The sequence below is a fragment of the Pectinophora gossypiella genome, chromosome Z (assembly GCF_024362695.1).
Source record: "Pectinophora gossypiella chromosome Z, ilPecGoss1.1, whole genome shotgun sequence".
Lineage (NCBI taxonomy): Eukaryota > Metazoa > Arthropoda > Insecta > Lepidoptera > Gelechiidae > Pectinophora > Pectinophora gossypiella.
In genome coordinates, this window is record NC_065433.1 from 23,946,804 (window position 1) to 23,961,440 (window position 14,637).

Here is a 14,637-nt window from a genome sequence, read left to right on the forward strand (position 1 = left end):
AAGATCCATTTATTGTTAGTATTTGCTAAAGACTTTGTAAGGCTGAAACAATTTTCGCATTTCTTTTACGGAAAAACATTTGATTTTATCAAGTAGGTGTATACTTTTATCTATAGTTATAACTAAGTTATGTTTTATATATGTAAGGAACCGTAACAGCACTGTCTAGTACCACTTAAACCTGGCGTATCGGTTAGCCATTGCTTCAAAGTCTAGAAATTATCTTCGACTGCTTTTCCCCATGGTCGACCATCTGTGACTGGCCAATTATAACGTCCAGTATCATTATAGTGACAGTTAGTCAAGTTAGTGTATTTCTTCGTTCGTACTGCAGAATGCATTTCAAAATAAGAATGTATTTTTGAAGAATAATTTTGTGATGTGAGACTAAATAAAAAATAGGACTTATTACACTGCCCAGTCCATCGGGTCTGATGCGTCAAGGACGCGGTCTCGGGCATAGGGTGTAAGTAAAAAATGTATGACGGAAATGTGACCCCGTCCACCGATGAGCTATTATACTGCACGATTCCGATGCCTGAGCTCGCATAGACGGTGTCAGGTTAGTGTAAAGTGATTTTAGAATAATTTGACGCGTGTTTCTAGTACCTACAGCTCTCCCGGTCCACACACCTACGCTTTCGTTTTACTTTTGTTTATGTATTTTGTTGTGCACAAGTATAGCTTAGCCACTTATAAACATAAAGTGGCGAGCGTTAACTTATAAATACGCTGGTTTTCCCTTCGTGATTAGAAGGTCAGACAGGCGGTCGCTTCTGTTAAAAAACCGGGTCGAACATCGAAAAGCGAGGCGATGAAAACGGGATAAATCATTTTGCTAAAGTGATTTGTGTCTTATTGACAAATGTAATAGGTGAAAATCAGTTTCGCCAAAAAATGCAGATACATCAGAGACGTAAATTACCGCATTTTGAAAGTTCGAGCCCCGAGGCCCGCCTCTAGTGTTACGTACGGCTAATCTGTCACTGGTACACCTGTTATTTCAGTTCTGTGTCCTTCACCTTAGAATCACTTTGTAGGTACGGGGAAAAAAAATGCGCTTATAATGTCTATGAATCGATATCGGAGTTTAAGTACCTATACTGGATATTGCTGATGGGTTCTTATTATAAGCTGTAATATAAAGTTGTGTTATGTTATATAAATAACAAGGTAGTTTCCAACTAGTCAAATCAGTTACTTTTTACTAAACGTCAAAACACGAAATGACTAAGGAATTTGTATGAAAAAGCACACTGTGACGTCATAGATAAATGTGATAAAATGACGGACTTATTATTACGTTTGTTTGATTAAAATTCATAAATAAGTTTTATATTTGTCTTTGTTTAGTAATCTAAAGGAGAATGGGCGAAACTGGTCCAAGAACCTCCACTGATGAGACTTATATGTAATGAAAGCTTATACTTTCCCTATGATTCTGGCAAAGTTCTATCAGATTCTGTCCCGGGATTCTTTTTCTACGGCCGTGTTTGTCCTGGCTATGTAGCTTTAGTTACTGAGCAACAAATCTTGAGTCGATTTTAGTCCCCCACTGTATTTTATCACATTTTTAGCCAGGACAAACATGGCTGTAGAAAAAGAACCCCGGGACAGAATCTGATAGAACTTTGCCAGAATCATAGGGAAAGTATAAGCTTTCATTACATATAAGTCTCATCAGTGGAGGTTCTTGGACCAAGTTTCATACAAATGTGCCCATTGTCATTTCATAATTTATATTGAATCTAGTACACGACTAATTACGATGTTTCCAGATCGCTTCGCGTTGTCTGGCGACGGTGCACAGCACTCTAGTTGAGCTAAACCTCCTGGGGGCGTCGGCAGTGGAGGGCGCCGCGGCTTGTTGGGCCCAATTGGCATGTGCCGAGACCCTGAGGGCGATTGAGAAGCTGTCCGCATCAAACAGTGCCTTGGAAATGTGCACCGCAACACAAGCACCGTTGCTGCACAATGCTAAGGATAAGGTAGGGCTCGTGATGCTGCTACTGTTAGATAGAAAATCTCGCCCGATACATCACTACTAGTAAACGTCACAACACTAGAGAAATATAATCATTAATCACTAATTGTACTGAGCTAGTCGTTCTGTTTAATACTACTTTATTATTGTTAGATGATTGTTAAGAGTTGTTAATGTTATTAGATATTAAAAACAACCTTTATATTTCAGCTTCACGAGCTAGGCAAGCTCTGTGGTCTTCTCCCTGGATCCCCAGACCCAACATCTGAACAGCTGCACCTAGTAGTGATGCTGTCAGCTGGGATGGGCGACAGTGAGCCTAATAACCAACAACCTACGCCCACGGATCGATTGAAAGAGGCGCTGTGTAGCAAAACTTGCTTCCAACAATACTACCTTGAGCTGGCTGAATTGGCTATGGGGACTTATAAGCATATTGGAAGGTTAAGGTGAGTGGGAACGTCAAATTAATGTGCAGCGCCGAGTGCGTTTGAAAGAAGGAAATCTCATCTCATAAGGCTCCCTGATAACCTAGCCTTAGCTACCGCTTCTAGCGACCACTTCGACTCCTAGTCTACGGAAGCGGTCAGGTACGCAGGATATATTAAAGCGCGCAGACGTTCGCGCAAAACGCAGGCGCACACACTCGTCTTACCCCCTCCTTGCTTCAGTGGAACGGAAAACCGATGTTATGTTATATAAATAATAGGATAGTCTCCAACTAGTCAAATCAGTTACTTTTTACTAAACGTAAAAACACTAAATTACTAAGGAATTTGTATGAAAAAGCACACTGTGACGTCATAATATAGAAACGTGATTAAATGACGGACTTATTATTACGTTTTTCTTGATTAAAATTCATAAATATAGTTCTGATCAGTAAACGCGTGACCTATATCTTAGTGAATCTTAGTAAACCACTAATTTGACGAGTTTCATGTTTGGATAGTTGATATCACGCGGTTTCCAGGACTTGTACCCATAACATAACATAAACTGCCTATAGACGTCCCACTGCTGGGCACAGGCCTCCTCTCAATCAACCGGAGAGGGTATGGAGCATACTCCACCACGCTGCTCCACTGCGAGTTGGTGGAGGTGTTTTTACGGCTAATAGCCGGGATCAACGGCTTAACGTGCCCTCCGAAGCACGGAATCAACTTACTTTTTCGGACAATCAGGTGATTCAAGCCTGAAAAGTCCTTACCAAACAAAGGACAGTCTCACAAAGTGATTTCGACAATGTCCCCATCGGGACTTGTACCCAATTAGTGGTAATAGACTTGCCTCCTACTACATGAGACTTAAACATAGCTAGCGAAGGGTAGGTGTACATACTATATACCTCTGCCTACCTCTCCGAGAATACAGGCGTGATGCTCTGTATTTATGTTTTATCTCCTAACGCGACGAAAACAACAATGGAAAACATTTCATTTGAGTATTCAATTAGTCAAAGAATACAGAGTGTTAGAGACATCGTAACGAAAACTTTATTTATTTATAAAGCACAGCCACATCACAACACAGCAAACTTAAAAATAAGAAAAATATTAGGTAAGTAATATATAATCTAGAATTTTTCTCATATAATATATTTAGCGGATCATGGAACACATCAAGATCTAAGATTTTTGTTACAAAAAGAATTATATTCTTTAAAAGTTCTTTCGTTTTACAGCGGGGGGTATAAAATATATTTGTTATTTTATGTCTGGTATACTTATATGGCATAACATAACAGCCTCCGTGGTCTAGTGGTTAGAGCGTTAGGCTCACGATCTGGAGGTCCGGGTTCGATTCCCGATGGGGACATTGTCAAAATCACTTTGTGAGACTGTCCTTTGTTTGGTAAGGACTTTTCAGGCTTGAATCACCTGATTGTCCGAAAAAGTAAGATGATTCCGTGCTTCGGAGGGCACGTTAAGCCGTTGGTTGGCTATTAGCCGTAAAAACACCTCTACCAACCCGCATTGGAGCAGCGTGGTGGAGTATGCTCCATACTCCCACCGGTTGATTGAGGGGAGGCCTGTGCCCAGCAGTGGGACGTATATAGGCTGTTTATGTGTATATTTATATGGCACGCTGAATGAGATGCTCTCGTGAAGGAAGGTATAACTCCATTCACATTCACACTCCATTGTTTGAGGGGTGATTCAGATCATGATTCTGAGTTGATATCAAGTGGAACTAAAAATAAATAAAAAAAAATCATAAAAGAAAACTAAAATTTTCATGAATTTTCGGACAGGAAATTCCATTTGATATCATCAGCTCAGAATCGTTGCCTGAATCGGCCTCTGAGTATTCGTTACGATGTCACTAACACCCTTTATTATAATACATATAAACATTCGTATCGCGTGCAACTAAGAAGTATATAGTACCGAGAGGTCCATAGCGATAAGCTATTAGAGTTTAAGTAAATACATTAAAGCGATACTTACTAATGAGATCTACTGATCAGTAAATAGTAGCAAGACTGTCGGCTTAACGCGCTCTCGGGGTTCCATACTCACGTTATAAACACAAAGTAACTGTATAAATCTTTGAACACCAGCGGCTAATATTGTTTATTTATTTTATAACAATAGAACAGACGAAAGAAACATATAAAGAAAACGCACAGTACAGGTAAGCTTATCGCTAAGAAAGAGATTTCCAGCTGACCTATGTGACAAAGAGACATGCAGTGTATAATACTATAGGTAGATATACCTAAATACGCGTACAAATTTTCAAAATCAAATCATATATATTTTGTAAACAGTTGGTAGGTTTTATCTTCTATCGTGTGGGTTGTGAGGTGGATTACCAACCAACCCTGGTGTCAGGGTTATTACTGAGCCGCCTACTAACTTACGTTACGTAAGTAGTAACCGGGATCAACGGCTTAACGTGCCTTCCGAAGCACGGATCATCTTACTTTTGGACAATCAGGTGATCAGCCTGTAATGTCCTAACCCAACTAGGGATCACAAAGTGATTTTGTGATTTGTCCCCACCGGGAATCGAACCCGGGACCTCGGGATCGTGAGCACAACGCTCAAGTACTGGACCACGGAGGCCGTTAGTATAGGTTTTATGTTCTAATTATGTTATGTTCAAAATAGCCCCCTATTCCCAGTAGTCTTACCGAGTAGTCCTACCAGTTGAGCTTCTGGGAATTTCCCGGACTACATCAATTCATTAGTTTTAAAATATAGATTATGTTGGAAGATATTTCTATTAAATGAACCGTCTGCCAGTTTTGTGTAGAATCTATTGTCTTTATGTTCCGTCCTGTATAATAACTACCAGGTTAAAAAGGCCACATGTAAGCAATTCATCTAAGAAAGTAATATTGCTGTAACTGCTTCAATGTGGCCTATTAAGCATCCCAGTTAAATAAACAAAACCGTATAGCCGTGGTAGCCCAGTAGTAGAACACTTGACTCTCACTTTGACGTCTCAGATTCGAATCCCAGCATGAATTAGGCCTACCTAATTCATGTTTGAACCATAAATGATTATTACGTGCTCAGCGGTGAAGGAAAACATTGTGAGGAAACCCACATTCCCGAGGTACGTGACCTAACCTACGTATATTGGGCTGAATTTCACTTCGCGGGTTGGAGGGTCAGACTAGCAGTCGCTTCTGTAAAATAGATAGATAAGCGGATCCCTGAAAAAAGGGATAACGCTAGGGAGATAATGATGATGTTAAATAAACAAAACAATTTCTCTTCTTCCTCCACAGATTCGCGAGACTAATCGGCCGTGATTTGGCAGCGTTTTACTCAGAACTGGGAGAGACTGGGAAGGCGGTAGTCTTCCTCATGGATGCTTTAAGGTCGTATGAGGAGCAAGGATGGTGGGACCTCGCCGCGCAGACCAGGCTCGAGCTCGTCGCCGCCGCGAAGAAGATGAATGATATGGATAGGTAAGACGAAATTTAAAAAAAAATATTTTGATTACGTAATACTTGCATGCGTAGAGGTGTTAAGCCACGCGGGGCAAGAGTAGAGAGAGCTATTTATGTAGCTCTTGTGAAGTGTAGTTAGGATTTTTCATGGTATCATGATCATCAATTTAAGAGCCACGCTCTTGTCGGTGTCGCATTTTCCATTCCAGTCTATCAAAGGCCAATGCCTTGACTTCCCTATAAGACACGACGTTAACCTTTTCTTTAATCTGTTCCATGTAAGCTCTTCTTGGTCTTCCCCTTCCTCTCTTTCCTTATAGCTTTCCTTCTATGACGTTTTTAATAACTTCGTCATTCGTTTTCATGGTATAAGTTAAATAAATTCTTATAGAAACTTTTTGCTCAATTGGAAGTAAATAAAAAAAAACAATAGGCTAGTTTCCAACTAGTCAAATCAGTTACTTTTTACTAAACGTCAAAACACGAAATTACTATGGAATTTGTTTGAAAACCGTACCCCCTCCGGTTGATTGAGGGGAGGCCTGTGCCCAGCAGTGGGACGTTTATAGGCAGGTTATGTTATGTTATGTGTTTGAAAAAGCACACTGTGACGTCAAAGAAAAACGTAATAAAATGTCGGGCTTAATATTTATTATTTCTTGTTAAAAATTCATAAATAAGTTAAATAGAAAAAATAAAATGTTTTTCGTTAGTTTTAGATATGTCTTTATTTAGTAATCAGAATTTAGTAATTTATCTTGAACCTAGTCATCATCATCAATTTAAGAGCCACGCTCTTGTCGGTGTAGCATTTTCCATTCCAGTCTATCAAAGGCCAATTCCTTGACTTCCCTATAAGACACGACGTTAACCTTTTCTTTAATCTGTTCCATGTAAGCTCTTCTTGGTCTTCCCCTTCCTCTCTTTCCTTCTAGCTTTCCTTCTATGATGTTTTTAATGAATTCGTCGTGTCTTATTAGGTGTCCAATCATCTTGCCTCTTCTGTCCTCAATAATTCTCAGTATTTGTCTCTTTTCCCTTACTCTTACTAGCACTTCCTCATTTGTAACCCTTTCTGTCCAACTTATTCTTTCCATCCTCCTCCAACACCACATTTCAAAGGCCTCGAGTCTCTCTCTGTCCTTCTGTGTCAGTGTCCAAGTTTCACATCCATAGAGGGCTATACTCCATACGAAGGTTTTGACACATCTTTTTCTGATAGATTTGGCAATCCTAGCCTTGAATATGCACCCTTTGTTATGGAAAGCTTGTTTTGCCATTGCTATTCTGGTTTTAACGTCTAACGTACATCTTGAGTCATTCGTTATTATGCTGCCTAGATACTTAAAGTTCTTTACATTTTCAATCGGGATATTATTTAACTTAATTATTTGGCTGTCTATTTTTGGAGTTTTGGAAATTGTTAGAATTTTGGTTTTACTTATATTAATTTTAAGGTCGTATTTTTCAAAAACTGTGTTCATTGTGTTAAGTAGGGTTTCTAGGTCTTCTTTATTACTGGCCAGTGCCGCAATATCGTCTGCAAATCTGATACTAATTATATTCTGTCCATTTATTGTTATTCCGTTACTGATTTTAGCTATTTCCTTCATGGCACCCTCTATGAAAATGTTAAATATTAGTGGAGATAAGGAACAGCCCTGTCTTACACCTTGCCGTACTCTAGCTTTTCTCTTCACTTCTCCTATTTCTACGACAGTTTCCTGGTGTTTATATAGTTCGTATATTATCCTTCGGTCTCTATAATCCATTCCTACTTCCTTCAACCCCCTCATCATTTTCCTCCAGTTTACCTTGTCAAAAGCCTTTTCAAGGTCTATAAAAGCCACGCTGGTATCCATGCTTAAATCCAATCTCCTGTCAATTATCAGTCTTAAAGCTAATATTGCTTCTCTTGTACCTTTCTTTTCCCTGAACCCATACTGGTCATCTCCCAGACATCCCTCAGCTTTAGGTCTCAGTCGGTTTTGAATGATTTTAAGTAAAATTTTTGAAGCCTGTGATATTATGCTCAGTGTCCGGTGTTCTTCGCATTTCAAAGTATTTGGTTTTTTTGGTAATGCCAAAGTTTTACTAACTTGAAAGTCTGTTGGTATTTTGCCAGTTGTATACATTAGATTGATTAATTCGTAAATTTCGTTCAAAACTAAGGGGTTTGCAGATTTTAGCAATTCTATAAACAACTTGTCGTCTCCGGCCGCTTTTTTATTTTTTAAACTGTTTAAAGCTTTATCAAATTCCTCTCTCAAGATGTCCGGGCCACGATCATCCTCTTCCACCTCTTGTTCATCCTCTATATCGTCCTCGGTTAGTCCATCTCCCTGATATAATCCTTCTATGTATCTCTTCCATCTGTTAGCTATATCCTCATTATCAATCAAAATCTTTCCATCTTCATCTAGTATTGCTGTACTTCTTGTCTTTTTCTTCCTATTTAAACTTTTTATTATGTTATATGCTAGATCCATTTAACCTAGTACACGTCCCAATTAGTTCACCTGTTTAGCATCTCGTATATAGTCGAAGAAGCACGTCCCGAAAATTCTTTACATAAATCTAATTCCCCTTACTGCTTATCGTGGCAGGGCCATTTAAAACTCAGAAGGGGCTTTCCAATCGACGTTCCCCAAACACACGATAGATGGCGGTGTTCACTTTTAACGTGATAATTACCTAAATTCTCATTGCTGGGATACATAACTAATCAAAAATGTAATCTAATGGCAACAGCATAATATAAAACTAATTGTTGCTCGATATTTGAATTACATTACGTATAGAATAATGTTGCTACCTATATTGCTTTTCTTTATTTTGAACAGAATAATAATGGGTGGAAGTTGTAATTGTACCTTGGTGTGATAAAAAGGGTCATCATTTATACCCAAAAACAAAGATAAAAGATGCATTATGTCTGGTTATCCACGAAATTAGAAGTTTAAACGAAGAAAAACGTTAATAACGCCATCTATCGTGTTTTTGGGGAACTCAGATTGGAAAGTCCCTCATTGGTGCGGGGGAGAGTTACCGTTGTACAAATATTCTTTTTTTTTCAGATATACAAAGCTCTCTGCAACAATAGCATGTACTGCCGAATTAGAGATTCTAGTCAGAAACTTTTACTTCGAAGAGATGATGAAGTCTATAAAGGACAATTTACTAGACAAAAGCGATACCGTATTGGCTGAGCTCAACGACTGTTTTAAGATAGTCTCAGCGACATTAATACCGTCTGAAAGAGGGGTTTATATCACCGACAGCACAGTCCAATGCTGCTTGGTGGTAGACAGTAACTTCCCCAAAGAGGTGTCGTGCTCTCGTGCAGCGATCAATATAGAGAAATGCAAAGACGCCAAGCAGGAGAAACGGACTCCGATGAAAAGTTACAAGACTGATTTAAGCGTTAGTGTTGGTGTGCAAACTGGATCGCCGAAAAAACCCACCAGCTATTCAGATTGTGATTCGGCTAACCTAATTAGTAGGTAAGTGAACTGCTTTTGTTAGATGACAACCCAACTCAGCCGTGTTTCCATGCTGTGTTTTCACGATGTTTTCCTAAACTTTTTCTATCGTGTGGGTTGTGAGGTGGATTATCCCATCAATCCCGGTGTCAAGGTTACTATTGAGCTGCCAAAGGCCCCTGACATACGACTACTAACTTAAATCAGTAAGTAGTAACTGGAACCAACGGCTTAACGTGCCTTCCGAAGCACGAATCATCTCATTCGGACTCTCGGAATCTAACTTGCAAGCAGGCGCGCAAATGTTATCTTTTGTAATATTTATTAATTATTAATAATAATTGAGAAAAAAGAATAAGGGAAGACAAAGCAAAAGATGCGAACATGAACTTAAAAAGATAGCTGGAGCAACATAAAAAAGAAAAATAAAGGAAAATGAGAAAAACGGGAAGATGTCAGTAAATCAAAAACAATGTACTATTAAGAAAAAAACTAATGGTACACACTATAATACAACTTTATGTAAAAAACTTATATTATTATCGACGTATTTAGAAAAGGTTTAGTACGATCTACTTTGAACTGGCGCGAACGTGTATGAACCGATTGATGAATGTGGAGGAAGCAAGAGAAGTGTGTCAGGATTGAAGCAAATGGAATTCCATAGTCTGCTTACCCCGGTGGGAAATAGGCGTGAGTTTATGTATGCGTGTAAATTATTATATTGAATTGTAATATCCAATTACCTTGTTTTCTTCCAGTATAAGACTAGACGACCTCAAACCTAAGAATCCGTTACTGAGTCCGCTCCAGATTACATCGCAGTTACACTACAAGGAAGACAAGACCCTGCAGAAGGCTACCCTGGAGTGCCAGAACCCCAAAGTCACCCTCAAACGCTCAGACAGCAGCAAATATAGGAAACCGTCCGCCACAGTACGAAACGACTACCAACACAGCTTCTCAGCTGATAATTTAATACTAAAACCCGGAATCAACGAGATAAACCTAGAATACCCGGCTAAAACCTGTGGAACTTTTAAACTTGGTCAGGTTTCGTTACTAGTTGAGAAGAAATTGGAATTTTTATCGAATGTGTTAATACCTATTAAGGTGGGGTATGAAGTGGTGACTCAGGGTGTGAATGTGTATTTGAATAAGGTGGAGCCGAAAAAGGATCTGGTGGCGGGGTTGGAACATGCCATGGAGCTGGTCGTTACTAGCGGTAGCTCGCCTTTACAAGAGGTAAGATACATTGTTTTAAATTTACGCGGCTATTATCATAATTAAAACACATAATAACGGGTTCTTACCGCGTTTAAAATAGGGATATGAGACTCCCAATATTTCGACACTGTTGCAAGTGCCCGTGCCCGTGTTGTCATCCCGTGATCATGGCACTTGCAACAGTGTCGAAATATTGGGAGTCTCATATAGGTAAGAACCCGTTATTATGTGTTTTAATTAAGAGGTAAGATAACATCAATACAACACAACGGCGTAGGCAACGGCATTGCCGAGCTGCATTGTGTGACGGATACGGCAGAGACTTGGTTAGGGGAGCTTAAGCTGGATATATGATCCGCGCAGGATATTTTATTTTTGTCTGCCATACGCAATAATAATAACACAACGGACATATTCCATTCCAACTATCGTCCCCGCGTCAATTCTCATGTATACCACTTCAAGTATGTCGAAAATGACGTAATCTAATTTTCATGGTGTAAGATGAACAGGTATGCTCAATCCTATGACAAGCCGCCATTGCTAGTCCTGGATGACGTAAGTGTTACCATTAAATTGGTATCTCCAACATTCCAAGGACCTAAATTGCAAAGTAAATTAAAAATAATGGACGTGGGTAATTTATTTTTTACGAAATGGCAACGCAAAGCGTGATGACGTCAGCTGGGCTAACTTTGAAATGATAGCTGTCATTTTTGAGCATTCCTGCGGGCTTAGCACCGTAAGCAGGCCACTCTTTCTCACCGCGACACAGATAATAAGTCTCTTTCTGTGCAGTACTGCGAGAGAGTGACGGGTGACGTATGTCGAGGCGAAAAAGAGTCGCGCGCTTACGGTGCTAAGCCCGCTGGTCTTCTTATACCATGGGCAAAACGAAGCGAGGTGCATCTCTGTTCTGGTTCCATTTTTAGGCGGCAACAGATCATCCACCAATAAATATGCTCGAAGTGTATTTGCATCTAACATAGTAGGAATATTCAATTTGATCTTTTTATAAATTGTTGTTTGTATTTCCAAGTTCCTTTTTTTAACGAGAAGTTAATGTTTTTATTTTCTTTTCTCTATCTCATAGAACTCAACGATTCTCCTTAAAACGTCGACGGGTCTGTTAATCCGTTTTGCTGATAACCCGGAGGGTCAAATGTCCCGGGAATTGAGTATCCCCGTGCCGGCCAGCAAGCCGTTTGAGAGCACCCGCGTACCGCTGCGGTTATTCGCCAGCTTGCAGCCCAAGAGAGAGAAGAGTATAGAGCATACGGTAAGCTGTTCCACAATATAACATCACATCCGCATATCGGACAGGCAGATGTGTATAGTATACACACCCACTCAATGTCAGCTATACCTATATACATAAACTGCCTATATACGTCCCACTGCTGGGCACAGGCCTCCCCTCAATCAACCGGAGGGGGTATGGAGCATACTCCACCACGCTGCTCCACTGCGGGTTGGTGAAGGTGTTTTTACGGCTAATAGCCGGGACCGACGGCTTAACGTGCCCTCCGAAGCACGGAATCATCTTACTTTTTCGGACAATCAGGTGATTCAAGCCTGAAAAGTCCTTACCAAACAAAGGACAGTCTCACAAAGTGATTTCGACAATGTCCCCATCGGGAATCGAACCCGGACCTCCAGATCGTGAGCCTAACGCTCTAACCACTAGACCATGGAGGCTGTTCTAGTGGTTAGAGCGTTAGGCTCATACCTATATAAGTCCCGTGTAATAGGGGGCGAGCCTAATGCCATTAATCGGGCACAATGCCAAATCTTGGAAATCAAACTCTTACACAAAACCAAAAATATTGTTCCTATGCTAAACGGGAAGCAAATAAAACAAACATAAAACGTGTTCGGCTGCCTATCTTCCCAGACTAGCCGTTAAAACCGACAGAAGCATTGTAGTCATTTAGTCCCTTCTGACGTTTCTTCCGCGTCCTGGGAGGTGCTGCATATCTTAATTTCATTGATAGATAAGAAGAAGAAGTGGTAACCGATGTTCCAACCCGCGAAGGGTCAACCAGCCCGATAGATTTGTCAAATATCTTCGAAACGTATTTCTCGGGAATGTGTGCTCACGATGTTTTCCTTCACCACTGAGCACGTGATAATCAGTTATGACTCAAACATGAATTCGGAAATAAATTCTATAAACATTGGTTTAGGTCCGTGCTGGGTTTTGAACATTCGTCCTTCCAACTACGCTACCAAAAAGTAGAAAAATATAGAAAGCGTTCAGCTGCTTATGATCTTCTGCGTGTCCTAAAAGTTTTAAGCCATTCAACTATAGAACGATCGACTTGTGATTCGCGGATACTGATGTTTTTAGTTGCCCTTCGAAGGGCGAAATTAAAACAAATTAATGTATGTATGAAGAAGTCATCATCATCAGCCGTACGACGCCCACTGCTGGGCATAAGCCTCCCCCAAGGATCTCCACGACGATCGGTCCTGCGCTGCCCGCATCCAGCGGACGAAGAAGAAGAAAAAAAAAGAAGTAAAATAATGTGTATACATTTATGGAATGTTAACCCAACAGGTGTGGCTCAACTGTCCATGGTGGGACACGGTGACTGAGGTCCCTCTCCACTTCTCCCCGCCAATAGTGGCGGCATGGCGGCTACTCACTTCGAACACTCGGAAGTTCGTGCACGTTACGCTCAAGTCTTCCGTCGCTCACTTCTTACAGTTCCGGCTGACTAACCCCAAGTTGGATTGCGATAATAACACCACCGTGTCCGATTTAAATCCTAAAAATGCAAAAGAAATGGTGAGTTATTCTCTTGAATTTGTCTCGTTTGGTTGTGATTGGATGAACAACCCCAGCCGACCTGAATAGGAATCGGCTTCAGGCGCCTAACTTCGATTTCTTAGCCGGTACCGATGAAGTGTCAAAAGCACTGAAATCATAAGACCAATCGGCTTGCCGAACTTCATGTGACGTCACGAATGGGGGATCGTCATCTTGGCTGCTTACGCGGTACGGCAGAATCAAATCGATGTTCGATTTGCTCCAATCTGAATCGGTTTCGTCTTAACCGGTAGGGTAAGATGCCAGGATTACTATTCAGCCACCATTGTGACAGTTCAGATATATATAAATACAAGATTTATACATGGAATTATGATTTATCCATTCGGCATCACTTATCACATTGGTCTTACAGAAAGCTCGATGAGGTGTACTTAGTTCATCTTACGATGGATGTACCTCTGAGTACCCCAAGTGGGATATACTCGTAAGCCTTTGTTGTGGTTATTGTAACTTCATGTACTTACATGACATTTTTTTCAACTTCAATGAACGACAGAGTCCGATCTCCTGTTACAATAATAATATTCTGTAAATTGTGATTTTTCGTTCTAATTTCAAACCATGTTACATTTCCAGATGCTAGCATCGGACGGTACAACAGCTTCCTTCATGTGGGAGCTTCAAAAGGACCCACTAGTCAAGGCGGGCCCTATGAAGGCGACATTCTCTATCGACTATACGCCTGTTGGCATTGAGGAGCCTTCTAGAACATTCAATTGTCCTTTTGACATACAAGATTATACCACTTTGTTCGTGATCCGGACGAAATTAGAGCCCAGTAAAGGATCCGATTTCTGTAGGGCTTCGCAGATGTGCTGTCTTCAGCTTAGTGTGCAGAGGGTGAGTGTGCATGAAATATACAAATATATACAATTGTATTGTTCATAATAATTGTGGGTACTTAATGGTACACGTCAACGAAGCCTTGTCGTATCAGATAAAGTTGAGATCCGCGTTTGGATGGCTGACTTCGAAGGGTATTGTTAAAAAGATTTCGTTGAAAAACCGTAGTAGTAGGTGCTTTGGCGCCCGAGCTAGGAAAACCTGTGTAACAGGGACCAGTTACCCCCTTCAGATGGGGTGAACATTGAACTTACTTATATGTTAACGAAGTGAAAAATCTATACCTAATAGATGGACAGCTCAACTTAAACGTTATTTTTTACAAATTACGGAGGCATGCGAAGTATACTCCGCCACT

At 40.4% G+C, this 14,637-nt stretch overlaps 1 protein-coding gene across 4 annotated transcripts in view; it reads left to right on the plus strand.

Annotated features, from left to right (window-relative positions):
* LOC126380294 (trafficking protein particle complex subunit 10) overlaps positions 1 to 14,637 on the plus strand; it is a 33,887-nt gene that overhangs the window by 6,827 nt on the left and 12,423 nt on the right. For all 4 annotated transcript variants that reach the window (XM_050029605.1, XM_050029606.1, XM_050029607.1 and 1 more), the window contains exons 5-12: positions 1,779 to 1,988; positions 2,195 to 2,433; positions 5,727 to 5,909; positions 8,969 to 9,394; positions 10,135 to 10,618; positions 11,694 to 11,879; positions 13,161 to 13,391; positions 14,013 to 14,276. In XM_050029605.1, the coding sequence (XP_049885562.1) occupies positions 1,779 to 1,988; positions 2,195 to 2,433; positions 5,727 to 5,909; positions 8,969 to 9,394; positions 10,135 to 10,618; positions 11,694 to 11,879; positions 13,161 to 13,391; positions 14,013 to 14,276 (2,223 nt within the window). The remainder of the gene's footprint in view (positions 1 to 1,778; positions 1,989 to 2,194; positions 2,434 to 5,726; positions 5,910 to 8,968; positions 9,395 to 10,134; positions 10,619 to 11,693; positions 11,880 to 13,160; positions 13,392 to 14,012; positions 14,277 to 14,637) is intronic.